The 26,933-nt window shown below is 45.7% G+C and overlaps 1 protein-coding gene and 1 long non-coding RNA gene across 6 annotated transcripts in view; one reads left to right on the top strand and one right to left on the bottom strand.

The window, feature by feature from the left end:
- The window catches only part of LOC121558649 (microtubule-associated tumor suppressor 1), a 78,845-nt gene that overhangs the window by 34,325 nt on the left and 17,587 nt on the right, over window positions 1-26,933 (top strand). For 4 of the 5 annotated variants that reach the window (XM_045222788.1, XM_041872062.2, XM_041872061.2 and 1 more), the window contains exons 4-7: window positions 1,097-1,324; window positions 5,068-5,220; window positions 9,107-9,214; window positions 25,642-25,970. In XM_045222788.1, the coding sequence (XP_045078723.1) occupies window positions 1,097-1,324; window positions 5,068-5,220; window positions 9,107-9,214; window positions 25,642-25,970 (818 nt within the window). The remainder of the gene's footprint in view (window positions 1-1,096; window positions 1,325-5,067; window positions 5,221-9,106; window positions 9,215-25,641; window positions 25,971-26,933) is intronic. The other variant, XM_041872064.2, reaches the window with a different exon arrangement.
- LOC121558651 lies at window positions 10,659-18,964 on the bottom strand. Its single transcript, XR_006661460.1, has 3 exons — window positions 17,691-18,964; window positions 16,232-16,237; window positions 10,659-10,669 (listed from the first exon to the last, which is right to left on the bottom strand). It is a non-coding gene; the product is annotated as an uncharacterized LOC121558651 (long non-coding RNA).

Here is a 26,933-nt window from a genome sequence, read left to right as displayed (position 1 = left end):
AATTGAGACATGGATTGTGTATGTGTGCCATTCAGAGGGTGAATGGGCAAGACAAAAGATTGAAGTGCCTTTGAACGGGGTATGGTAGTAGGTGCCAGGCGCACCAGTTTGTGTCAAGAACTGCAACGCTGCTGGGTTTTTCACGTTCTAAAGTTTCCCATGTGTATCAAGAATGGTCCGCCACCCAAAGGACATCCAGCCAAATTGACACAACTGTGGGAAGCATTGGAGTCAACATGGGCCAGTATCCCTGTGGAACGCTTTCGACACCTTGTAGAGTAGAGGACGAATCGAGGCTGTTCTGAGGGCAAAAGGGGGTGTAACTCAATATTAGGAAGGTGTACCTAACGTTTGGTCAACTGAGTGTAAAATACAGTATGTTTTTTACACCAAACCAGTTCGTTGTCAAAGGGTTATTTTGGTGGTAACTAAAACTGTACACAGGAGGTCTATTCAGTGGTGTTACTGAAATATCTAACAGCTTGAGCTAGACGTTTCGTATACACACAGATCCAGGACCAGCTTTCCCTGCTCCAGTCCGAACCCTGACCATCATGAGGGAAAACGTCAAACTGACCATACAATAGATCATTGTTATCCTACTACTAATCTCTACACAGCAGGCTCTTCCTCTCTTTGCTGTCTCTGATGAGCAAAGCCGATGGTGGCTGAACCCACAGGTCCACTCAGGGCGTTGTCATGGATACACATGTACACATGAATGCTGATTGGCTGACAGCCGTGGTATATCAGACCGTATACCATGGGTGTGACAAAACATTTTATTTTTACTGCTCTAATTACGTTGGTAACCAGTTTATAATAGCTATAAAGCACCTCTGGGGTTTGTAGTATATGGCCAATATACCACGGCTAAGGGCTGTATCCAGGCACTCCGCGTTGCGTTATGCGTAAGAACAGCCCTTAGCCGTGGTATATTGGCCATATACCACACCCCCTCGTGCCTTATTGCTTAAGTATACTGACATATTTATATTATCGACATTGATTAATACTCTGATACAGACGTGAATACTTCTCCCAAAACCTGCACTGAAACTGATGAACCCTGTTGGTCCTTTCCTACATTTCCCAGGTATCCCCAAGCCGCGTGTCACAGACAGACCCTCAGGATTGGCTGCCCCTACTGTGGTGACCTCTAACCCAAAGCCGTCGGTCAACCAGGGGTTAGGTGCTGCTCGGCCTGCCCCCACCGCCACCGCGTCCAAACTGCCCGTGAAGAACCTACCCACAAGCCTTAGCTCGTCTTCTCTGGGCAGCGCCGCCAGGGAGAGTAATGGATCTCCAGCAGCCCCCAGCAAAGGTGAGACTGTGTGTGTGTGCGTGCGTATGAAAATGTATTCACTCACTAACTGTAAGTCGCTCTGGATAAGAGTGTCTGCTAAAATGACTAAAATTTAAAAATGTATTGTTATTCTTCCTACATTGCTCAACCACAGAAGGCCTTCACACACACACACACACACACACACACACACACACACACACACACACACACACACACACACAGTGTGCAAGCAGGGGTTTTCATTGGTGTGGTCTTCCTGTTGCTGGTGATTCACATCCTCCTCTAGACATTAGCTCTCTCAGACACACACACACTCTCCATGAGTCTCCCCTGCCATTTGACTCTCTGAAGAGAATGTCAGCGTGAATCTGGCCCCTCGTTGCCGTGGCATTCCTGCTTTCTCTATCGAGGTCAGAGTTCACATCTGCCCAGGCTCTGTGTGTGTGTGTGTGTGTGTGTGTGTGTTAATATGTATATGATCAGAGAGGCGGACAGGGTACTCTCCTGACCCACATATCCCCGGGGGCTTTGTCTGGACGGCACCATAAACCTCTGGATTACATCTGGTCCTGCACATCCTCCTCTCCATATCTACTGTCATCTACTGTAGCTGCTGGGGAGTTGTAGGAGGTGGCAGTTGGGTGGTGGTTGTGTGTTGGGGAGTTGTAGGAGGTGGCAGTTGGGTGGTGGTTGTGTGATGGGGAGTTGTAGGAGGTGGCAGTTGGGTGGTGGTTGTGTGTTGGGGAGTTGTAGGAGGTGGCAGTTGGGTGGTGGTTGTGTGATGGGGAGTTGTAGGAGGTGGCAGTTGGGTGGTGGTTGTGTGATGGGGAGTTGTAGGAGGTGGCAGTTGGGTGGTGGTTGTGTGTTAGGGAGTTGTAGGAGGTGGCAGTTGGGTGGTGGTTGTGTGTTAGGGAGTTGTAGGAGGTGGCAGTTGGGTGGTGGTTGTGTGATGGGGAGTTGTAGGAGGTGGCAGTTGGGTGGTGGTTGTGTGTTAGGGAGTTGTAGGAGGTGGCAGTTGGGTGGTGGCTGTGTGTTAGGGAGTTGTAGGAGGTGGCAGTTGGGTGGTGGTTGTGTGATGGGGAGTTGTAGGAGGTGGCAGTTGGGTGGTGGTTGTGTGTTAGGGAGTTGTAGGAGGTGGCAGTTGGGTGGTGGTTGTGTGATGGGGAGTTGTAGGAGGTGGCAGTTGGGTGGTGGTTGTGTGTTAGGGAGTTGTAGGAGGTGGCAGTTGGGTGGTGGTTGTGTGATGGGGAGTTGTAGGAGGTGGCAGTTGGGTGGTGGTTGTGTGATGGGGAGTTGTAGGAGGTGGCAGTTGGGTGGTGGTTGTGTGTTAGGGAGTTGTAGGAGGTGGCAGTTGGGTGGTGGTTGTGTGTTAGGGAGTTGTAGGAGGTGGCAGTTGGGTGGTGGTTGTGTGATGGGGAGTTGTAGGAGGTGGCAGTTGGGTGGTGGTTGTGTGATGGGGAGTTGTAGGAGGTGGCAGTTGGGTGGTGGTTGTGTGTTAGGGAGTTGTAGGAGGTGGCAGTTGGGTGGTGGTTGTGTGTTAGGGAGTTGTAGGAGGTGGCAGTTGGGTGGTGGTTGTGTGATGGGGAGTTGTAGGAGGTGGCAGTTGGGTGGTGGTTGTGTGTTAGGGAGTTGTAGGAGGTGGCAGTTGGGTGGTGGTTGTGTGATGGGGAGTTGTAGGAGGTGGCAGTTGGGTGGTGGTTGTGTGTTAGGGAGTTGTAGGAGGTGGCAGTTGGGTGGTGGTTGTGTGATGGGGAGTTGTAGGAGGTGGCAGTTGGGTGGTGGTTGTGTGATGGGGAGTTGTAGGAGGTGGCAGTTGGGTGGTGGTTGTGTGATGGGGAGTTGTAGGAGGTGGCAGTTGGGTGGTGGTTGTGTGTTAGGGAGTTGTAGGAGGTGGCAGTTGGGTGGTGGTTGTGTGATGGGGAGTTGTAGGAGGTGGCAGTTGGGTGGTGGTTGTGTGATGGGGAGTTGTAGGAGGTGGCAGTTGGGTGGTGGTTGTGTGATGGGGAGTTGTAGGAGGTGGCAGTTGGGTGGTGGCTGTGTGTTAGGGAGTTGTAGGAGGTGGCAGTTGGGTGGTGGTTGTGTGATGGGGAGTTGTAGGAGGTGGCAGTTGGGTGGTGGCTGTGTGTTAGGGAGTTGTTGGAGGTGGCAGTTGGGTGGTGGTTGTGTGTTGGGGAACATTGAGGTGTGTTTGGAGGAGGGTGAGGACTGACTCTTACTCACACACATTTATTTAACTCATTTCAGGGAGTAAATATTAGTTTCCAGAAAGTCTACATGCTTATTGTACAGACCTGCTGTCAGGTCTGCACTGATTTAATGTACATGTCCCTAAAGGCATTTTGAGTCAATAAGCTCCACCAGTGTTAGCTTGCTATACTGAACCAGTCAATACTGGATAATGTGTAGTTGCTGTATCTCAGTTTATCAGGAAATCTATACTTAAACCAACACACAACACATTGAACGTGTAGAGTTGAGTTTGACAGTGAGGTTTCTATTACTATCTAATAGTTTCATGTAATAGCCCAGTATTATATTGGTCTAATGGGATAAGTCTGAATAATGCTTATCAGCAGCATCACATGGCCTCCCTGTGTGACTTGGACTAAATGGGGATAGATGGTCAATGGTTGTGTTTGTTCACTACAGTACATCCACCACTCTGTTGAAGAGAAAGAAGAGGGGGGTGGGGAAGACCTGCTGGAGTAATGTCTTGGAAACCTGGAATTCCTTTAGTGACAGAACAGTAGAGAAAAGGGAAACATGTTTTTTCCTTCTCTCTCTCTCTCTCTCTCTCTCTCTCTCCGTCTCTCTCATTCTCTCTCTCTCTCCGTCTCTCTCTTTCTCTCTCTCTCTCTCTCTCCTCTCCATCGCTCTCATGCACTCTCTCACTCTTCTCGCACTCGCTCTCTCTCTCCACACATGCACACTTTCACACACTCTCTCTCTCTCTCTCTCACACTCTCACTGCAATGACTCACCGCCGAGGTAGAAGACCTATGGTTACTGTTGGATGAGCAGGTTGTCGTGGTGATCAGATGACGACCAAGATACTGTTCATATGGCGATGCGCCACCTCTGTTTACAGAGAAAATAATCACACACACACACATAGTGATCACTCAAATCAATCTACCATTGCACCTTAACTGCATAAACATAATTGTTTCCCATTGCTCTAATTGAGCTACAGGCGGCTGTCACAAATGCAGATAATATTGTTTATGCAGCGTTTTGAGACATTGGTAATCAGTTGCCTAATGATTGTAATCATGTAGATAATTAGGACCAGAAATTATTCCCCTTTGGTGGGAAATCGGCATTATGTGCATTTAGTTTAACGAGGGGAATTATGTGGTGTAAACAGTGTAGAGATGATTGCGTTTTCCTTTCTGATGTTTGGGCTGTGAGAGGTTCTCTATCTGCCCACACACAGTTATTCACAAAGGAGACTATTTCAGTTTTGATACAGTAGAACTATCTTTCAGTATTGAAGTGTGGAACGCCATTTGGGTCTTTGCGTGTCAAAAAAGACACACGTCAAATAACACAATTCTATTATAGAATGTTGTGTGTGCTGAAGTTGCACGTGCAAGCCAATCATCTTTGAGTATTGAACAACTCAAACTAAACCAAATACAGTTGAGTGAGGTTTGAATGAGTTTCAGTCTATTTCCAAGTGGTTAATAGACTATATTTGTATGAGTTATTTCTTAATTCTAGTATTAACTGATCATCCCTGTCTTTCTCTGTCCTAGTCCCAGCTCCAGTGGTCGGGTGCTGTAAGCCAGAGGAGAGGCCCAGCCGGCCTACCGCTCCAGGGGTCACCCAGGGGTCGGTTAAGGCCCCCAGCAACCCACTGGGGTTCCGAACCAGAGCCCCCTCACTACCAGGGAGAAGCACTGCAACAGGTGAGCACACACACACACACACAATACTTCCACAGATCCTTGGTGTATGCTTACTTTCACTCACTAACCTTTTGATTTTGAGGCCTATCACTTTAAGTCTGATGGCCTAAGCATAGTTAGCATTTAAACATGTGCAGATGTGTCTAAATGTGCTCAACATTACTAATCAGTTTCACTAATGAATCAGTTTCACTGTCTTTGATGTGTTTCTCTGATCAGTATCAGATGGAATAGTCTTATTTAACCCAGATGATGATGTCTCATCTGGTGCTTTGATTTAAACACACACACACACACACATACATACGCCATCTCCTTGACTTGAATGTCTTTTAGCTCAAAAATGGACATATTCGTATTCAAATGTGTTCGTTTCTTCTGATCAGACCCAATGTGCTGTTCCAACAGAACCCCATAGTTTGGAATATTACAGAACCAGGATTGTATTACCAACCAACCTCAGTCCCTGTGTTGTCAATGAATATAGCACCCCCTTATATTGGTTATACAGTGCATTTGGAAAGTATTCAGACCCCTTGACTGTTTCCACATTTTGTTACGTTACAGCCTTATTCTAAAATGGATTAAATTGTTTTTTTCCCTTCATCAATCCACACACAATACCCCATAATAACAAAGCAAAAACAGGTTTTTAGACATTTTTATAAAAATAAAAAACATAAATATTACATTTACATAAGTATTCAGACCCTTTACTAAGTACTTTATTGAAGCACCTTTGGCAGCGATTACAGCCTTGAGTCTTCTTGGGTATGACGCTACAAGCTTGGCAAACCTGTATTTGGGGAGTTTCTCCCATTCTTCTCTGCAGATCCTCTCAAGCTCTGTCAGGTTGGATGGGGAGCGTCGCTGCACAAATATTTTCAGGTCTCTCCAGAGATGTTCGATCGGGTTCAAGTCCGGGCTCTGGCTGGGACACTCAAGGACATTCAGAGACTTGTCCCGAAGCCACTCCTGCGTTGTCTTGGCTGTGTGCTTAGGGTGGTTGTCCTGTTGGAAGGTGAACCTTCTCCCCAGTCTGAGCGCTCTGGAGAAGGTTTTCATCAAGGATCTCTCTGTACTTTGCTCCGTTCATCTTTCCCTCAATCCTGACTAGTCTCCCAGTCCCTGCCGCAGAAAAACATCCCCACAGCATGATGCTGCCACCACCATGCATTCCCGTAGGGATGGTGCCAGGTTTCCTCCAGACGTGGCGCTTGGCATTCAGGCCAAAGAGTTCAATCTTGGTTTCATCAGACCAGAGAATCTTGTTTCTCATGGTCTGAGAGTCCTTTAGGTGCCTTTTGGCAAACTCCAAGCGGGCTGTCATGTGCCCTTTACTGAGGAGTGGCTTCCGTCTGGCCACTCTACCATAAAGGCTTGATTGGTGGAGTGCTACAGAGATGGTTGTCCTTCTGGAAGTTTAACCCATCTCCACAGAGGAACTCTGGAGCTCTGTCAGAGTGACCATCGGATTCTTGGTCACCTCCCTGACCAAGGCTCTTCTCCCCAGATTGCTCAGTTTTGCCGGGTGGCCAGATCTATGAAGAGTCTTGGTGGTTCTAAACTTCTTCCATTTAAGAATTATGGAGGCCACTGTGTTCTTGGGAACCTTCAATGCTGCAGAAATGTTTTGGTACCCTTCCCCAGATCTGTGCCTTGACACAATCCTGTCTCGGAGCTCTACGGACAATTCCTTCGACCTCATGGCTTGGTTTTTGCTCTGACATGCACTGTCAACTGTGGGACCTTATATAGACAGGTGTGTGCCTTTCCAAATCATGTCCAATCAATTGAATTTACCACAGGTGGACTCCAATCAGGTTGTAGAAACATCTCAAGGATGATCAATGGAAACAGGATGTAACTGAGCTCAATTTCGAGTCTCATAGCAAAAGGTCTGAATACTTATGTAAATAAGGTATTTTCTGAAGAAAGAAAATTAGACATTTGCAAAAATGTCTAAAAAAAACAGTTTTCGCTTTGTTATTATGGGGTATTGTGTGTAGATGAATTTTAGAATAAGGCTGTAACGTAACAAAATGTGGAAAAAGGGAAGGGGTCTGAATACTTTCCGAATGCACAGTATAGAATATATGTTTATTTCTATGGCCTCTGAAAGTGCCCACTGGATATGAATAATATTAGCTCGGGGTAGATGGAGAACAGTACATCTGCTGTAGCGACGTCATGTTGCCATGGTAGCAGTGACCACTGACAGTTAATGGATACAGTAGTCGGTATGTTAGTTGATTTTCCCTGTGGATTTCTGCTGGGTTGAAGTGTAAACATTATATGAGCACCAAGATGTTTTATTCCATTGTATCTAGGTCAGTCTGATTTTCTCATTGGTTTTAGCAACTCAACTTTCTCAATTCCTGGATATTCCCTCAACTCTCTCAATTCCCACAAATATCTAGACATTTTTTCCCACTATATTGGACAATACCAAACCAAATATCAACAGACTAGCTGTTTATCTAACTATATCTAGTTGAGGATATGGTTAGTTTCTAAAATCATATTTCAACATAATCCTTTCCCTCCCCGTGGCCCAAATGACCCATCATCCTCCGATTCCCATTGAGTAGCAGTCTACAGGGCCCAGTTTTTCAAAAGTTATCTCTCCGGATTTCAGCAACCGGATAGGAGTCCTCATTCAAGTCCTCATTCAAGTCAGTGATTCTTCCGTTCTATTAATTATATTTCTATGGATTTAATCCTATCCGATAGAGGAAATCCAGATAGATAACTTTTTGAAAAGCTGGGCCCAGGTGATTATGAGGTGTTTCTCTATCCAACCTCAGCTTGTACCCTGTAGTAGGTGGACAGAGAGGCTTGTACCCTGTAGTTGGTGGACACAGGGGCTTGTACCCTGTAGTAGGTGGACAGAGAGGCTTGTACCCTGTAGTTGGTGGACACAGGGGCTTGTACCCTGTAGTAGGTGGACACAGGGGCTTGTACCCTGTAGTAGGTGGACAGAGAGGCTTGTACCCTGTAGTTTGTGGACACAGGGGCTTGTACCCTGTAGTAGGTAGACAGAGAGGCTTGTACCCTGTAGTAGGTGGACACAGGGGCTTGTACCCTGTAGTAGGTAGACAGAGAGGCTTGTACCCTGTAGTTTGTGGACACAGGGGCTTGTACCCTGTAGTAGGTGGACAGAGAGGCTTGTACCCTGTAGTTGGTGGACACAGGGGCTTGTACCCTGTAGTAGGTGGACACATGGGCTTGTACCCTGTAGGAGGTGGACACATGGGCTTGTACCCTGTAGTTGGTGGACACAGGGGCTTGTACCCTGTAGTAGGTGGACACATGGGCTTGTACCCTGTAGTAGGTGGACACATGGGCTTGTACCCTGTAGGAGGTGGACACAGAGGCTTGTACCCTGTAGGAGGTGGACACAGAGGCTTGTACCCTGTAGTAGGTGGACACATGGGCTTGTACCTGGTAGTAGGTGGACACAGAGGCTTGTACCCTGTAGGAGGTGGACACAGAGGCTTGTACCCTGTAGGAGGTGGACACAGGGGCTTGTACCCTGTAGTAGGTGGACACAGGGGCTTGTACCCTGTAGGAGGTGGACACAGGGGCTTGTACCCTGTAGGAGGTGGACACAGAGGCTTGTACCCTGTAGGAGGTGGACACAGGGGCTTGTACCCTGTAGTAGGTGGACACAGGGGCTTGTACCCTGTAGTAGGTGGACACAGGGGCTTGTACCCTGTAGGAGGTGGACACAGAGTCTAAATCTCTGAGCTCTCCTTCAAGACCCAAGCTCCACTACTACACAGATACTCCATAAGACCACACTAGCCCTATAACCTGGTAGTCTCTGCTACAAGGCTACAGTTAGGTTTAGTCTGTCTGTTGACATGGGGTTTCACTACCATAGGGCTGAAGACTCCAGCGGTGACCAGCCAGGTAGCAGGCAAGCAGGCCCAGAACCCCCTACAGAGGGCCGGCTCGGCCAGACTCAACCGCCCCACAGCTGCTGCCACAGGTAAGAGTTCTGTTTGAACTTTTTGGTGTTGTTGGGTTTGGGTTTTGTGCTTGGCTTCAGTCTGCTAGTGTTTTGTGTTTTTCTGTGCCTAGTTCTACGTAGCGATTAGGGTTCCTTAAATGGCACTAGAGCCAAGGATCTTGCAGTATATTTAAGCAATAAGGCCCGAGGGGGTGTTGTATATGGCCAATATACCACGGTGGAGTGCCTGGACACAGCCCTTAGCCGTGGTATATTGGCCATATACCACAAACCCCCGAGTTGCCTTATTGCTATTATAAACTGGTTACCAACGTAATTAGAGCAGTAAAAATAAATGTTTTGTCATACCCGTGGTATACGGTCTGAGATACAACGGCTGTCAGCCAATCAGCATTCAGGGCTCGAACCACCCAGTTTATAATTTAGTATAGTGTCTCTGAAAAAGAGACTTGAGAGCGATATGATTCTCACACATACAGGTGTCATGGTTATTGTTGAATTGTGAGCGAACCTCCGCACACCAGTTATACTTTAGCACCCACGCCACAGGAGCGTGTAGGCCCCCAGTTACCATGGTAGCGCTCCAACTTCATCACACACTTGATTTGTGTAAAAAAAGACTTGGAACATTCCGGCCTCAACCGGTTAGGGGTTTCAGCCTTGCATTTTCCTTAATCCATGACAGCTTATTTAGAAAAATCTATGTTTGTGTCCGAATGGCCACAATATACAGTATGAAAGTGACGCGTCATTTTCCAAGAAGTAGCCTGGTAGTTTTTTTACTTTTGTAGGCATTTTGAATGGTCTTCAATGGGCAATGTAGCGCAATGGTCTTCAGCGCAAAAACGTCATAAAAGGCATCTGGCAGAAGTAAATTCATCCACAAACACGAATATAATTGTATATACAGTATATATATATAATATACAGTGCCTTCTGAAAGTATTCAGACCCCTTGACTTTTTCCACATTTTGTTACGTTACAGCCTTATTGGAAAATTGATTTTTTTTTAATTATCCTCAGCAATCTACACACAATACCCCATAATGGCAAAGCGAAAACAGGTTTTTAGACATTTTTGCAAATGTGTGTATATATATATATTTTGTAATACCTTATTTACTTAAGTATTCAGACCCTTTGCTATGAGACTCGAAATTGAGCTCAGGTGCATCCTGTTTCCATTGATTATCCTTGAGATGTTCCTACAATTTGATTGGAGTCCGCCTTTGGTAAATTAAATTGATTGGGCATGATTTGGAAAGGCACACACCTGTCTATATAAGGTCCCACAGTTGACAGTGCATGTCAGAGCAAAAACCAAGCCATGAGGTCGAAGGAATTGTCCATAGAGCTCCGAGACAGGGAAGGGTACCAAAACATTTCTGCAGCATTGAAGGTCCCCAAGAACACAGTGGCCTCCAACATTCTTAAATGGAAGAAGTTTGGAACCACCAAGACTCTTCCTAGAGCTGGCCACCCAGCCAAACTGAGCAATCGGGGGAGAAGGGCCTTGGTCAGGGAGGTGACCAAGAACCCGATGGTCACTTTGACAGAGCTCTAGAGTTTCTCTGTGGAGATGGGAGAATCTTCCAGAAGGACAACCATCTCTGCAGCACTCCACCAATCAGGCCTTTATGGTAGAGTGGCCAGACGGAAGCCACTCCTCAGTAAAAGGCACATGACAGCCCGCTTGGAGTTTGCCAAAAGGCACCTAAAGACTCTCAGACCATGAGAAACAAGATTCTCTGGTCTGATGAAACCAAGATTGAACTCTTTGGCCTGAATTCCAAGCGTCACATCTGGAGGAAACCTGGCACCGTCCCTACAGGAAAGCATGGTGGTGGCAGCATCATGCTGTGGGGATGTTTTTCAGTGGCAGGGACTGGGAGACTAGTCAGGATTGAGGGAAAGATGAACAGAGCAAAGTACAGAGAGATCCTTGATGAAAACCTGCTCCAGAGCGCTCAGGACCTCAGACTGGGGCGAAGGTTCACCTTCCAACAGGACAACGACCCTAAGCACCCAGCCAAGACAACGCAGGAGTGGCTTCGGGACAAGTCTCTGAATGTCCTTGAGTGTCCCAGCCAGAGCCCGGACTTGAACCCGATCGAACATCTCTGGAGAGACCTGAAAATAGCTGTGCAGCAACGCTCCCCATCCAACCTGACAGAGCTTGAGTGGATCTGCAGAGAAGAATGGGAGAAACTGCCCAAATACAGATGTGCCAAGCTTGTAGCGTCATACCCAAGAAGACTCGATGCTGTAATCGCTGCCAAAGGTGCTTTAACAAAGTATTGGGTAAAGGGTCTGAATACTTATGTAAATGTGATATTTCAGTTTTTTGTTATTTAAATAAATTAGCAAAGATGTCTAAAAACCTGTTTTTGCTTTGTCATTATGGGGTATTGTGTGTAGATTGATGAGGAAAAAAACAATTTAATCAATTTTAGAATAAGGCTGTAATATAACAAAATTTGAAAAAAGGTCAAGGGGTCTGAATACTTTCCGAAGGCACTGTATATATCTTAAATTACCTAGTTTTCACAAATGTTATGACATAATTGTCAAGCTAGCCCATTCAAAAGATTAGGGGACAGCAACAGGAAGTATGACGTAGGATGATCTCACTTGCACATCGTATTAGTGCATTTCCCTTGACAAATGTTGTCAAAGTTGCACTGTTGTTATATCACAGATGGGTGACTGAATAATTCTAGCTCAATATACAGTATAAGCCGAAACAGTTTCTATAACTATGAACTAACGGTTTCTATAACTATTACCCTCATTTCATTTAACTGAAGTTTTAAGTCACTGTGTTTAGTTCAAAGGTTTTCTATTTAAAACACAGTTATGGATGTCTGTAGCCTAATTGGGGAGATACGAGGAAGACAGTTATAAATAGAAGAATGTAAAAACGTGTTAGCGATTTGGGAAGCATTCCCATGTGTGTGTCGATCATTAGGAGCGTTTGGGTTGTGCGTTCTGGCTGACTAGCTCGGAGCTCACAGGCTCGTGTCGAGGGTAAACAAACACACAAAGAATGGCGTCCCGAACTCTTCCTGTAATTAAAGGGATACAGGGGACTGATGGAAATCACTTGGAGGGAAACTAGGCGAAACTGTCTCCTCTGTCACACACAGACCCTGTGCGCATGCATGGTAGCCAGCACTGTTGGATCTAGGCTCGTCACAGATGACGGACGGCCACGTTGACACTGCCCTGGCGTCGCTTCAAATACTTCTCTCACCATCGACTGTGCATTGTTGTGGACATGTGTGCTCTAACGTTACGATGCCCATCTGTTTTAACTGGCATGTTAAACTGGCACCATGTGGAGAAGAATAGGCCAGTAGTTTGTTGAGCCCAATGTAATGTGTTGACACTAGGTCCATTCGTCCTGCAATCTCTCTTGTTGGCAGTTGGCAACGCTGCCACTACTATAGTAAGGACATGTGGTCCCAATGTGCTCCTATCAACAGGTCTCAGATTAGTTTTTGTTGCTCAGCTCATAATGGTTAAGGTTAGATTTGGGTTTGCGATTGCTGATCCCAAATCAGTCTTTTAAAAGCAGAAAGTGCAGTGTTTTCAGTTAACATATTTAGGCCATCTCACCGAAGGCTTTGTGAAGAGTGGATGTGTTCCTGGAGGCCTGGCGAAGCCTGGGTCTGTGGTTAGTCCTTTCCCTCAGCCTGGGCTGGTCTTGATTGGGCTAGGCCACGGCGCCTGGCTGCCTCTCTGCTGCGGTCGCGTCAGGAACTCCCACTGGGGGTTTGTGGGGAGCCACCAGTCACAGACATGCTGTCACCCCCGCCGGCATACCACCACACACACACACAGTATTGCACACATAAACAGTATACACACACACACACACACACACACACACACACAAAACAATGGCTTTACAGGCCAGCGGTTACAATGGCTGTTGAAGCTGTCTGGCAAGATGCCTGTTTTCAGTTTTCTTTTATAAGACAGACTTTATTCATTTTGTTGCCCGCTGCCTAAGTTTAGATATTGGATCAGTGCAGCTCTGCTATGGGACTATTTATACTTCAGGGCTGAGTTGTGCTTTATATGTACTTGAGTTGTCTTGGCTTGCAGCTCAGGACACCGTTCTCAAGTGGGGCTCTTACATGAAGTGACCACTTGGAGATTCTTCAAGGGTTAATTTTTTGACCTCTCATTTGTCAAACTAAAATAGTGTTTTTGTTAGTTCTGTCACATTGTTGGATTCAGGACCATGCAATGCAGGGTTGTCATTTCAGCAAACCCTAGGGTATGGTGACAAGGAGTTATTTACTGCCTTCCCTCCCGCTCCCAGGCGTCCGTATGGTCCTAAAGTCAGACCGCTCAGAGGTGGCACCACAGGTCCCAGAGTGATGTGGTACATCGTTTTCCCTGATCTGGTAACCTAACCAGGTAAATCTCTGGACCTTTTACAGTATGACGGGATTCATCTGTTGTAAAAACATTTCTAATCAGGTCACATGGTTTTAAAACACTCCTGGAAAACTCCTGGCCATGGGGAGGATGAAAACCCTGTCAAACTGCAGCAACCTTGTACTTGTTCATATGAATTATATTTTAAAGCAGGACTTTGGGGGTTTCCTATACACAGACACAGAGAAAGCAACATGGTTGGACAATAAAACTCACAGGGCTGAGCTTGCTTTATGCAGGCTTGTATCATGTAGTCCAGCCCTATGCAACTGTAGGCCTAATTAAAATCACAGTCTGTCAGCTATTGTCTTTATTGATTCATTCCATTTAATAATGTTGGATTACAAAAAGTCGAGGTAGCCTAGTCAGCCCAAGTTTGAATATAAACCAAATTTGATCCCATTCACCTTTTCTCACAAACAAATGGGCTATAAATACACAACGTTTTAATACCGCTTGGTTTACCCTGGCCAGAGGGACAGGATGTATAGTAGGCTAGTCTATGCAGCTGCTGTTGTCAGTAGCCTACAGTTGATCAGACTGAAAAATAGTCTTGTTTCCATGGAATACAGCATGTCAGATCTCTAATGTTTAGTGTATAGGCTGCTATATTTATGGAAGAGTTTTGGCTTGTGTCTGTCGGGAGTAATGATATGAAGGACAGAGAAACTGTGCGCAAGTTCAGAAATCATGAGGCTATTCTGTAAAAAATGCTGTGCGTCAATATATTTTATTAAACTATACTGAGCAAAAATATAAACGCAACATGTAAAGTGTTGGTCCCATGTTTCATGAGCTGAAATAAAAGATCCCAGAAAATGTACGTATGCACAAAACGTTTATTTCCCTCAAATTTGGTGCACAAATTTGTTTACATCCTTGTTAGTGAGTATTTCTCCTTTGCCAAGATAAAGCATCCACCTGACAGGTGTGGCATATCAAGAAGCTGATTAAACAGCATGATCATTACACAGGTGCACCTTGTGCTGGGGACAATAAAAGGCCACTAAAATGTGCAGTTTTGTCACACAACACAATGCGACAGATGTCTCAAGTTTTGAGGGAGCGTGTAATTGGCATGCTGACTGCAAGAATGTCCACCAGAGCTGTTGCCAGATAGTTTTATGTTCATTTCTCTACCATTAACCTCCTCCAACGTCGTTTTAGAGAATTTGTCAGTACGTCCAACCAGACTAAAAACCGCAGACCATGTGTAACCACGCAAGCCAAGGACCTCCACATCCGGCTTCTTCATTTACATTTACATTTTAGTCATTCACCTGAGGGATAGTCTGAGACCAGCCACCCGGACAGCTGATGAAACTGAGGAGTATTTCTGTCTGTAATAAAGCCCTTTTGTGGGGAAAAACTCATTATGATTGGCTGGGCTTGGCTCCCCAGTGGGTGGGCCTGGCTCCCAAGTGGGTGGGCCTATGCCCTCCCAGGCCCACCAATGGCTGCGCCCCTGCCCAGTCATGTGAAATCCAGAGATTAGGGCCTAATGAATTTATTTAAATTGACAGATTTCCTTATATGAACTGTAACTCAGTAAAATCTTTAAATTGTTGCATGTTGCGTTTGTATTTTTGTTCAGTATAAATCAAAAGATGCGCTGCCACACCTGATTGAAAACTAAATGCCGCCTTGCCACACATTTTCCGGCAACCCTGAGACCACTAATACCACTAAACTGAATTAGCCTTTTAAAAGGGAATTGGAATGATTTTAGTACCCTATTTTAAATTGTTGGTGTTGAGCTAGGGTATGGCCATACCCAATTTACGTCTCTATCGCTCCGTCTCTCTCTCTCTCTCTCCATCTCCATCTCTCGCTCCCCGTCTCTGTCTCCATCTCTCTCTGTCTCACTCACACACAGATACATTTCTCTCTCTCACACACAGATTTCTCTCTCTCTCTCACACACATACACACAGATTTCTCTCTGGAGTGAAGTTGTCCCTGTAAACCACGGCTGCCTCGGGGGAGAGGAGAGAGGGATGTGGAGTGGAGAGATGGAGAGGGAGGGGGAGAGGGGTGTTACGAACCCAATAACTAGCCTACTAATATTGTTGCACTTGCTAGGGGTCTTAGGCCTAGTAACCTGAATGAATGTGTGTATTTGTGAGAAATCAGCATATGCGTCTAGGTGTTGAATGTATATGTCCAGGGAGACAGCAACCGTACCGTGGTCCAGGGAGACAGCAACCTTACCTTGGTCCAGGGAGACAGCAACCTTACCTTGGTCCAGGGAGACAGCAACATTACCTTGGTCCAGGGCCAGCTCTGTCTCTCTTGACCTCTGGGTCGGCCAGTCCAAGCAGATTATTATTTGTTCAGATGGTGAAAAAACATAAATATGTACAAAAGGAAAATACTAAAGACGTTCCCAAACTAACGACTCATAAAACTAATGAAAGGCCTCAACAAAACCAGCAGGCTCCCCAAGCTGCCACTGTGACATCACCTTCATTGGCAGCAGCTGATGTGCTTATCAAGACTTGGCTCAGCAACTAGACCTGGTTGCTGCCCCCTGGGGGTGGAGTGTGGAAGTGTATCCTGGAGAGTGCGTTTGTCAATGTCCTAACACTAACCTTCCCCCCCATATCATAACAGGGGAAGAGGAAGGAGTGCCATCACGTGACTGACACCCCCTGACTCACCTTTGATCATATGCCCCATTCGGTACCACACCCTCCAATGTGCTCCAATGCGTATCTTGTCCTTATTGATTAGCGTACGCTCCCAATTTCATCAAAACGTTTTATAGGTTGGGACATCACTATCTATTATATCTATTAGCATGAATTCAATTCATAAACCCACAACAGAATGTCAGTCGCATTGAATCCCAGCCATCTCTATGGTCCATTGCGTTTCTATGCGTCAACATCCCTATCCTCTGGGGTGTGTATTCCATGCTGATTCTCCAGAGAGTGAAAAGAGAAACTGAATGATGGAGATGGACAGCCATCCACAGGCTGCCTATACAGCCACACTATAGGACAGTGTCACTCATCAATATTCTGAGGCGTGTGTGTGTGTAAGCACATGTGTATCTCCCTCTCACTTGCGCTCTCTCTCGTGTGTATGTGTGTATGTGTGTGTGTGTGTGTGTGACAAAGGCATCCTTTCACAGATGCCACCCTCCCAGTGAATAGACTTAACACAGCACCTGCCATGGAGGGAGGGAGGGAGAGAGAGAGAGGGGGAGGGAGGGAGGGACTGAGTGAGTGAGTGATGGGGCCTCCTGCTTTCAAGGATCCACATTTTCTTCTCTCCTTTATCTCTGCTCTCCCATCAGCTGTAACCTCGGTATGAACCATCTGCATCCTCCCACCTTCTCCTTTTCCTCCCTCCATCCATCCATCCTCCCCCTCACATCTTCACCCTGGGAGAGAAGTGGAGAGAGAGCGAGAGCAAGCGAGAAAGAGAGGGAGTGAAAGGCAGAGTGAGAGAGCTAGCGAGAGAGAGAGATTATTCTCAGATCCCGCCCACTTGCCGCTCTGCGCACACTCCTCCCCCTCCTCCCTCCTCCCTCCTCCCTCCTCTTCTCCCTTCCTCCCTCCATCCCTAGCAGCATCTCTCTGTGTATTTGCTACACAGTACTATCGAAAGGACCAGTGAGTGAGCTTTGTCTAACCGTGTGTGTGTGAGAGTGAGAGAACATCTAATGCCTATTGGTCCCAAACGCTGCAGTGTGTGTGTGTGTGTGTGTGTCCGCGGCGGTGTGTGTGTGAGGCATCACTAGAGGACATTGCCTGCTACTGCTGAACAGCTGAAGAAGAGGAGATAATCTTCATCATCATCCTCAGTGTTTCTGCCAACGTTTCATCCTTTCTGTCTGAGGATTCTACTACAGACTATACCTGGACTACCTCTCCATACTGTTACTGCCTCTACTGTAGGTGGCAGAAAAACAATGCTATTTTTGGCGCCATTTTCTCTTGTTTTCCATTGGCCGTGGGTACAGCTCGAGTTTATTGTTTCCCCTACGCTCCCGCACTCATTCACCTAGTCTGGAGTCTGTACTGGAGGAGTATCTACCTAGAGACTAACCTAGTCTGGAGTCTGTCCTGGAGGAGTATCTACCTAGAGACTAACCTAGTCTGGAGTCTGTACTGGAGGAGTATCTACCTAGAGACTAACCTAGTCTGGAGTCTGTCCTGGAGGAGTATCTACCTAGAGACTAACCTAGTCTGGAGTCTGTACTGGAGGAGTATCTACCTAGAGACTAACCTAGTCTGGAGTCTGTACTGGAGGAGTATCTACCTAGAGACTAACCTAGTCTGGAGTCTGTACTGGAGGAGTATCTACCTAGAGACTAACCTAGTCTGGAGTCTGTACTGGAGGAGTATCTACCTAGAGACTAACCTAGTCTGGAGTCTGTCCTGGAGGAGTATCTACCTAGAGACTAACCTAGTCTGGAGTCTGTACTGGAGGAGTATCTACCAAGAGACTAACCTAGTCTGGAGTCTGTACTGGAGGAGTATCTACCTAGAGACTAACCTAGTCTGGAGTCTGTACTGGAGGAGTATCTACCTAGAGACTAACCTAGTCTGGAGTCTGTACTGGAGGAGTATCTACCTAGAGACTAACCTAGTCTGGAGTCTGTACTGGAGGAGTATCTACCTAGAGACTAACCTAGTCTGGAGTCTGTACTGGAGGAGTATCTACCTAGAGACTAACCTAGTCTGGAGTCTGTACTGGAGGAGTATCTACCTAGAGACTAACCTAGTCTGGAGTCTGTACTGGAGGAGTATCTACCTAGAGACTAACCTAGTCTGGAGTCTGTACTGGAGGAGTATCTACCTAGAGACTAACCTAGTCTGGAGTCTGTACTGGAGGAGTATCTACCTAGAGACTAACCTAGTCTGGAGTCTGTACTGGAGGAGTATCTACCTGGAGACTAACCTAGTCTGGAGTCTGTACTGGAGGAGTATCTACCTAGAGACTAACCTAGTCTGGAGTCTGTACTGGAGGAGTATCTACCTAGAGACTAACCTAGTCTGGAGTCTGTACTGGAGGAGTATCTACCTAGAGACTAACCTAGTCTGGAGTCTGTACTGGAGGAGTATCTACCTAGAGACTAACCTAGTCTGGAGTCTGTACTGGAGGATTATCTACCTAGATTCTAAAGAAACTTTTTATATTTTCCTCTCATTGTTCCCTCCTTTTTTCTTTGCGTCTATACTAGAGGAATATCTCACCAGAGACATGTTATGGTCTCCTAGACTCTCTCTGTCTAACTTCCATGTGAAGTTGACAGCCAAAGGATTGTTCCGGAATCTCCAACTCCTCTCGGGATGCAAGAAGACCACTGTGGTGTTCCATGCAGGTCTGACACACACACACACACACACACACACACACCCATCCACCTCATCACTCCATCCATCGTACCCCTCCTCCATCATCTTATCTCCCACGTTCCCTCTTTCTTCCCCCGCGCCGCGGCAGCCATTGTTGCCTTGCAGTCCTTCTTTACCAGGGGGTTCTCTCACTATTGTGTTTAGCCGCCATGTATACAAAAGGGATGCCACTCTCTCTGAGTGTGTGTCTGTGTGTGTGTGTGTGTGTGTGTTTTCTACACGAGTGGCTCCGCCATAGCGTGGTGGTGAATAGCCGGCAAGGCAGGGGGCTCCTTCTAACCATGAAGCCCAGAGGGGCTGGACTCACATGGTACCCAGACACACAACCCACAGCCTCATCTGGCTCCTACTAGCTTTACCATCATTCTGTCATTAAACCACTATGTCTAGGCTATATTTGGAACAGGCCTTTTCTTTGTATTCTGTGGCATTGTATCTATTGAAAAGCAGTCTATTTGTATCTATTGTGTCAGTCACGAGCTTGACTAAGTCTTTTTTCTCCCTATTTAGTCTTTGGCATTTTGTCTATTGAAACCTGTACTTAAGCCTGGCATGCTAGTTTTGTATTCAAACTAGACTGCACATATCTGGCTGCATACTATTTCTGTTATTAAATGCTTATATCTATACCGGCTAGAATAATTATATTTGATAAGCAGTGAAACGGAGTATGTAATAGTAGAACGGTAATATGACGTGTCGTTTTGTATCCAAACCCTGGCTGCACGTGTCTGGCTGAGGGCGGCCTCCATCTTAGCGGTTTAGAGACCCACTTCTCTGCTGTGAGAGAAATGTAGGTTACAGCAGGCTTTAGTCACTGCCTGCTCTGCGCTGCGGTTCAGGCAAGGATGCCCATTCGTGCAAGAGCTAACCTCAATGTTTTTTCAACGTTCGTTAGATGAGGGAATAATCTAACCTCTACGTTTTTTCAACGTTCGCCTGATGAGGGAATTATCTAGTGGAATGAGGACGGAATATTCCAAAGTAGGGACTAGGGAGAGATGTTCCCTTTCTAAAATCTGTCTGGTGTACTGGAGAGTTTAGTGGTATTTTGAGAGCGATAAGATTATACATTCTCTATGGGTGATTTTTGTAGTTATTTATCAGAAGCATATTTTTCCAAACTATTTCATTTATTTAATTAATTCAGCCAGCCATGCCTTCTGGTTCTCATATTTATGTGGCATATTTTGTGATGAACAGATATCAAATATGTCACCTAGTTTTTTTTATTTTTATACCAGGCAGCCTGTTTTTAGGCAAATTTAATACAGGTCAGTAAGCATTTCTGTACAGGCATACTGCTGCGCAGACCCAATGAGTGAAAGGACACCAGTTCAGTGTTGCTAGGCACACATGTGCTAATAACACCCCATGTTCTCTCACTCACTCCACACACCGACCACAGGAGGTTGATGGCACCTTAACTGGGGAGGACGGGCTCGTGGTAACGGCTGGAGCGGAATAGGTGGAATGGTATCAAACACATCAAACACATGGTTTGATGCCATTCCATTCACTCCGTTCCAGCCATTATTATGAGCCGTCCTCCCCTCAGCAGTCTCCACTGACATCGACATTTCTCCATGTGTTGCCATGGAAACAGACGTGTTGGGAGTTCAGTCGCCTGGGGCTATGAGGCCCCAGTTATTGCAGTTAATTAACTTTGACTTTGAGTTAATGAACTTTGAATCTAGAAGGCTAGGGGTCCTTCTAGATTTTCTGGGAGTCTGTAGCCGTGTCACCGTGGATGCGTTCACTTACGTCTGCATCTCAAATGACACCCTATTCCCAATACAGGGCTCTGGTCAGAAATAGTGCACTATATGGGGCATAGGGTGACATATGAGAAGTAATCGGCCTTATTAGTGGCTTGTTTTATTTACATTGTGTCTTACACTTCAGTTCTAATCGTACACATATTCCATAATCACCTCATGGTTGTCAAAGAGAGAACATCTAATACTGATAGAACATCTAATACTGAGAGAACATCTTATACTGAGATAACATCTTATACTGAGATAACGTCTAATACTGAGATAACATCTTATACTGAGAACATCTACTCTTATACTGAGATAACATCTTATACTGAGATAACATCTAATACTGAGATAACATCTAATACTGAGAACATCTACTCTTATACTGAGATAACATCTTATACTGAGATAACATCTTATACTGAGATAACATCTTATACTGAGATAACGTCTAATACTGAGATAACATCTTATACTGAGAACATCTACTCTTATACTGAGATAACATCTAATACTGAGAACATCTAATCTTATACTGAGATAACATTTTATACTGAGATAACATCTTATACTGAGATAACAGCCGGTTAAGATGTTCTGTGAAGCCCATCATAGGCCATGCTAGCACATAGACTCTGTCCTCCTGCCTATGGCCCAGCAAGCTTTTGCATAGGTGCCATCCAATGCTGCTAACGCCACATCTTTTTAAATACCGTACATCAACATCAAAATCCTAATTTGCTAAATCTGCTGCTTACACAGTTTGGGGATTAATACCGTCGCACTTTTCATTTTTCCAGATTTGATGTTTCATCTGAGCACGGCAGGGGGCATCTTTAATCCCACCCAGATTAAGTGTGTGTGTGTGTGTGTGTGCGCACAAGTAATGCTTACTGCCACTGGCTTTTGAGGCTACTGCAGTTTGCCAGAATGCAGAGAGTGAGAGTTGGATAGAGAGCCAATCCCTCATCAACTGTACAGTATTAATAAGGAAAGACTCTCCTGACTGCTGCTCCAATGGGCCGGCTGGCAAATTAAAACAAAACCCACTTCATAGGAGGGATTAAGACTGGATTAGTGTGTGCGTGTGCGTGTGTGTGTGTGTGTGTGTGTGGGGGGGGGGGTTAATGAGCATCGTTTTGGCAGTAGCTTTTCCACCCAGATCAGCCTTTCACAGCGCTGAGCAGCAGTCAGGAGAGTCTTATTAATACTGTACAGTTGATGAGGGATTGGCTCTCTATCCAACTCTCACTCTCTAAATTCTGGCAAACTGCAGTAGACTCAAACACCAACATGGTTTCAGTTCGGTTGGGAATACGTTTCAAAAGGGTTTGAGCTACACAGATGACAGATCTAACACACACACACACACAGCCACACCATCCTCAACTAAAAGACACCCTCTCCGCTCCGCTCGTCCTCTTCCTCCTCTCATCCAGCCTCTCATCCCTCCCCGATATCCCTTTTAGTAGCGCCTCTTAAAGTCTCCTCTAGACACTGATCCAAGATCAGTTTAGTGCTTCTCCCCCTAATGGTTACGGTAATGACTTGTGGACAAAAAGCTGATCCTAGATCTGTGCCTAAGCCTAATTTCGATCCAGAGCCTTTTTTTCTTGTAAGATGCGTTCCAAATGGCACCATCTTCCCTATTTAGAGCACTACTTTTAACCAGTGCGCTATATAAGCAATAGGGTGCCATTTGGGATGCGGACGTAATATCCCACTGCATGCTAAGTGGCTAACTGACTGACATCTCTCTCACAGACTGGGCCCTGAACCTCTATCAGCCTGCATGGCAGATCCCAGGTACACACTCTGCAAAATGTCCGCTTGACTCTTTTTCCCTCCAAAAAGGAGAACGGAGAAAAAAGATGCAGGAGACATTTTGTAAAACGTGGTGATATGTTGCTGAATATGATGGAAATAGCCATATCTGAAGCCCCCCACACACAAATATTTGAAAGTAAACAGAAATACTACTGGCAAAAATGTCATACAATACCGGTCTATATATTGGTCCAGTGACTTTTTATGGAATAGATATCTCAACATCAGCCTATAAAATCAGGCTAAACCTCCATGGTGCACGCCTTTTTATGAAATAGATATCTCAACATCAGCCTCTTAGGTAGATAAAATCAGGCTAAACCTCCATGTCCTTTGTTTTGGTTGTCTTTAGGAGTTTCCGCCCTAACTGAAGTAAACCAAGATGATTGTCATAAATTACAGTTGTTTATGCTTCTGAATGAAGAGTATTCATGTGGGTGGTGTGTGTGTGTGTGTGTGTGTGTGTGTGTGTGTGTGTGTGTGTGTGTGTGTGTGTGTGTGTGTGTGTGTGTGTGTGTTTGTGCGTGCCTCCTGGGAGGATGTTTTGGTTTCCCCTCCCTGGTGTGTTTAAAAGAGATTTAGTGATTAGCGGTCACCCACAGGATGCCCCTGTGTGTGTGGGTGTGGTGTTGTCTTTTGGGTGCTGTGGTAGGATATGAAAACACAGGATGAAAGAAGGCACCGTCCCCCTGTTAGCTCAATCCATGCATGGGGACATCCGGACTGGCAGTGGTGCGACATGCTCGAGGAAGCGTTGAAACTCTATGTGTGTGTGTCACAGAAAGTCTCTATTCATTTGTCTGTCTGTCTGTGTGTGTGTGTGTTTGTGTGGGGGGGGGGACACACACACGTTTCAACACCTACTCAAGCATGTCCCACCACTGTCTGTCCGGATGACCCCATGCATACACACACTGCCACACAACACTGATGCATTGAATCTAGAAACATAAAATGCATGACAAGAAAATACACCATTTTGTATGAGAATGACAGGAAGACTGAATACGGATTATATATATATAACCCAAATGGCGGATTAGTGCCAAACTGTTAATAAATTATATGACTGTTGACTAATAGGATAATGCAATGTAATTGGAGAGTGGATTAGTCAAATGTTGATATGAGTGGTTCTGTTGAGCCCATGCTGGTTATTGTAAAGCTAGAGAGATTGAGCTCCATGCTGGTTATTGTAAAGCTAGAGAGAATGAGCTCCATGCTGGTTATTGTAAAGCTAGAGAGATTGAGCTCCATGCTGGTTATTGTAGGGCTAGAGAGATTGAGCTCCATGCTGGTTATTGTAAAGCTAGAGAGAATGAGCTCCATGCTGGTTATTGTAAAGCTAGAGAGATTGAGCTCCATGCTGGTTATTGTAGGGCTAGAGAGATTGAGCTCCATGCTGGTTATTGTAAAGCTAGAGAGATTGAGCTCCATGCTGGTTATTGTAAAGCTAGAGAGATTGAGCTCCATGCTGGGTATTGTAAAGCTAGAGAGATTGAGCTGCATGCTGGGTATTGTAAAGCTAGAGAGATTGAGCTGCATGCTGGGTATTGTAAAGCTAGAGAGATTGTGTAGGCGTAGGCTGATACAGTAGATCAAAGCCTCATACAGTACAGTGGATACTGTGTGCGCGTGTGGGTGTGTGTGTGTGCATGTTTTTATTCCAGCCCTGTTTTTTATAACTCAACTGTCTGAGATTGAAGACCATGATTAGTTGATTATTAGAATCAAATGTGTTAGTGCTGGGCTGGAACAAAAACCTGCGTTCACTGTATCCCTCTAGTGACAGGACTGCCCATCGAGGTGACACATGAAGCCTGTTTGTATGACTGTGAAGTCATTATGGGGTTGTTGACAGTGTGGTGGCCATAAGGGGGCAGTATTACAGTATGTAACCCCCTTAGGGAAAAGGTCAGAGCTCAGTTGGTGTGGTGATGTCACCCTCATGGTGTTATAGCACTCTCCCTCTCCCTCTCATTGAGTTGACTGTGTCAGGTGGACAACTTTAAATGTAAACACTATTAAAGAAAGCTTTACTAACACCATTTCTATTTGATAGCTTTAGGGAAAGATAGAGATGGTTGATATGGCATTATTTATAAAAAAAATATGAATGATGATTACATCAGTGAGATTATATCACTGATGATTATGATGATCAACATGAAGTAACAATATCAATATCAGGGATAACTCTATTGCAGTTTCAGTCAGGGATGAAATCTCCATGGTCCACTTTGCTCTGAGACAGCAAAATGTATGAGAGAGGGATGGAGGGAGAGGAGAGGAGACAGCAAAATGAGGGATGAGGGAGAGAGATGGAGGGAGTGGGGGGAGGAGGAGAAGGGGAGAGAGAGAGAGAGAGAGAGAGAGAGAGAGAGAGAGAGAGAGAGAGAGAGAGAGAGAGAGAGAGAGAGAGAGAGAGAGAGAGAGAGAGAGAGAGAGAGAGAGAGAGAGAGAGAGAGAGAGAGAGAGAGAGAGAGAGAGAGAGAGAGAGAGAGAGAGAGAGAGAGAGAGAGAGAGAGAGAGAGAGAGAGAGAGAGAGAGAGAGAGAGAGAGAGAGAGAGAGAGAGAGGCTTTTCAACTTCCTCTGAGGACACACTGAGAGGGAAGTTGGAGTAAAATTAGACCGCAAACACACACAGTCAGTCTCCCATTTTGAACACTGCATGCAGTTTCAGTCAGGGATGAAATCTCCATGGTCCACTTTGCTCTGAGACAGCAAAATATATGTGGGAGGGGGGAGAGAGAGAGAGGATGATTCTTGATGCTAATGCACTCCTAATGCATCCTGGGATTCTACCTCGGGCCCATCATTACAGAGCTATCCCAGCATGCACTGCTTCGTAGCTCTACTGGGGTTTCAGTCTGTGTCTGCTCAGAGACCTTTAGGCGTATCCTCCTGCATGCTAGTGTGTTTGTGTTGTGTTTATATGTTTTATGTGTGTGAGGGGGTTGTGGAGAGTCGAATGCAAGAGACCATGCTAAACGTCGTGGCCAGCACACTCAACCGACCTTGCTCTCTTTCAGTGGACAAGAACAAGGCGCGGGGGGCAGCAGTGGGGAGGACCCCCTCCCAGACCAGCACCACTACTCAGGCAGGAGGACCCAACCAACCCCAGCCGCCCCAACCAGACCTGGTCCCAGTCCCTGTCGTCCCTCTCCTAGTCCAGGTACCAGTGGTCTCGGCATCCCGCCCAGCCAGGGCTCCAGTGGAGGCTAAGCCGGCCACCGTGGCCCAGTACCAAGACCAGGGTGAGAAGAAGAACCGGTGCATTCAGCAGCTCCGGAGGCTCCTGGAGCAGGGCAACCGCCGGATAGAGGCCCTGGCTACCGTGGTGCAGCACCTGTTCACCGAGGTAACACTGCAATATGGCTGGGGTTTAATGCACCTTGGTGTGCTGTTCTGTCACTTTACCCCTACCTACATGTACACATTACCTCGACTAACCTGTACCCCCGCACATTGACTCGGTACCGGTACCCCTTGTATATAGCCTCATTATTGTTATTTTATTGTGTTATTTTTTACTTTAGTTTATTTTGTAAATATGTTCTTAACTCTTATTTTCTTAAAACTGCATTGTTGGTTAAGGGCTTCTAAGTAAGCATTTCACTGTAAGGTCTACACCTGTTGTATTCGGTGCATGTGACAAATAGCATTTGATTTGATTTGATTCGTTTTGTTTGTTGTAGTTAGGTGCTTGGTGAGGTAAGAGGAATGTCCTCGGTCTGTTTTTAGTAACTGGCTTTGTTGTTATAGAGGTCAAATAACCATATCCTCTGTGTGTGTTTGAGTAGTACCATGGATGTTATTCATGTAGCAATATAGATATAGTGGGCGCATGTGTCAAATAAAATGTGATTTGATTTGCTCTCCTTCATTTTCACTCCTTCCCTTGTTACTCTCTCTCTAGTTATCTTTCTTACTCTCTTGTGTTCTTTTCTTTCTCTCTTTCTCTCTTTCTTTCTCTCTTTCTTTCTTCTTTCTTTCTTTCTTTCTTTCTTTCTTTCTTTCTTTCTTTCTTTCTTTCTTTCTTTCTTTCTTTCTTTCTTTCTTTCTTTCTTTCTTTCTCTCTTTTCTCTTTCTTTCTTTCTTTCTTAGTAGAACCATGGATGTTATTCATGTAGAAATATAGATATAGTGGGTGTTGGTTGGTTGACTTGCAGAGCTTATGTTTACATGACTGATGAGGAGGCAGACATTACAGGTGGCAGGAAGGATCGGAATCTCACCATTTAGCGTACATGGCTGTCAACAAATACACAGCGCCTTTTCCATCCATAACTATGTATGACTATTGATGAGTGGGTGTGAACGG

The sequence above is a fragment of the Coregonus clupeaformis genome, chromosome 10, assembly GCF_020615455.1.
Source record: "Coregonus clupeaformis isolate EN_2021a chromosome 10, ASM2061545v1, whole genome shotgun sequence".
Lineage (NCBI taxonomy): Eukaryota > Metazoa > Chordata > Actinopteri > Salmoniformes > Salmonidae > Coregonus > Coregonus clupeaformis.
This window is presented reverse-complemented; position numbering and strand designations above follow the sequence as displayed.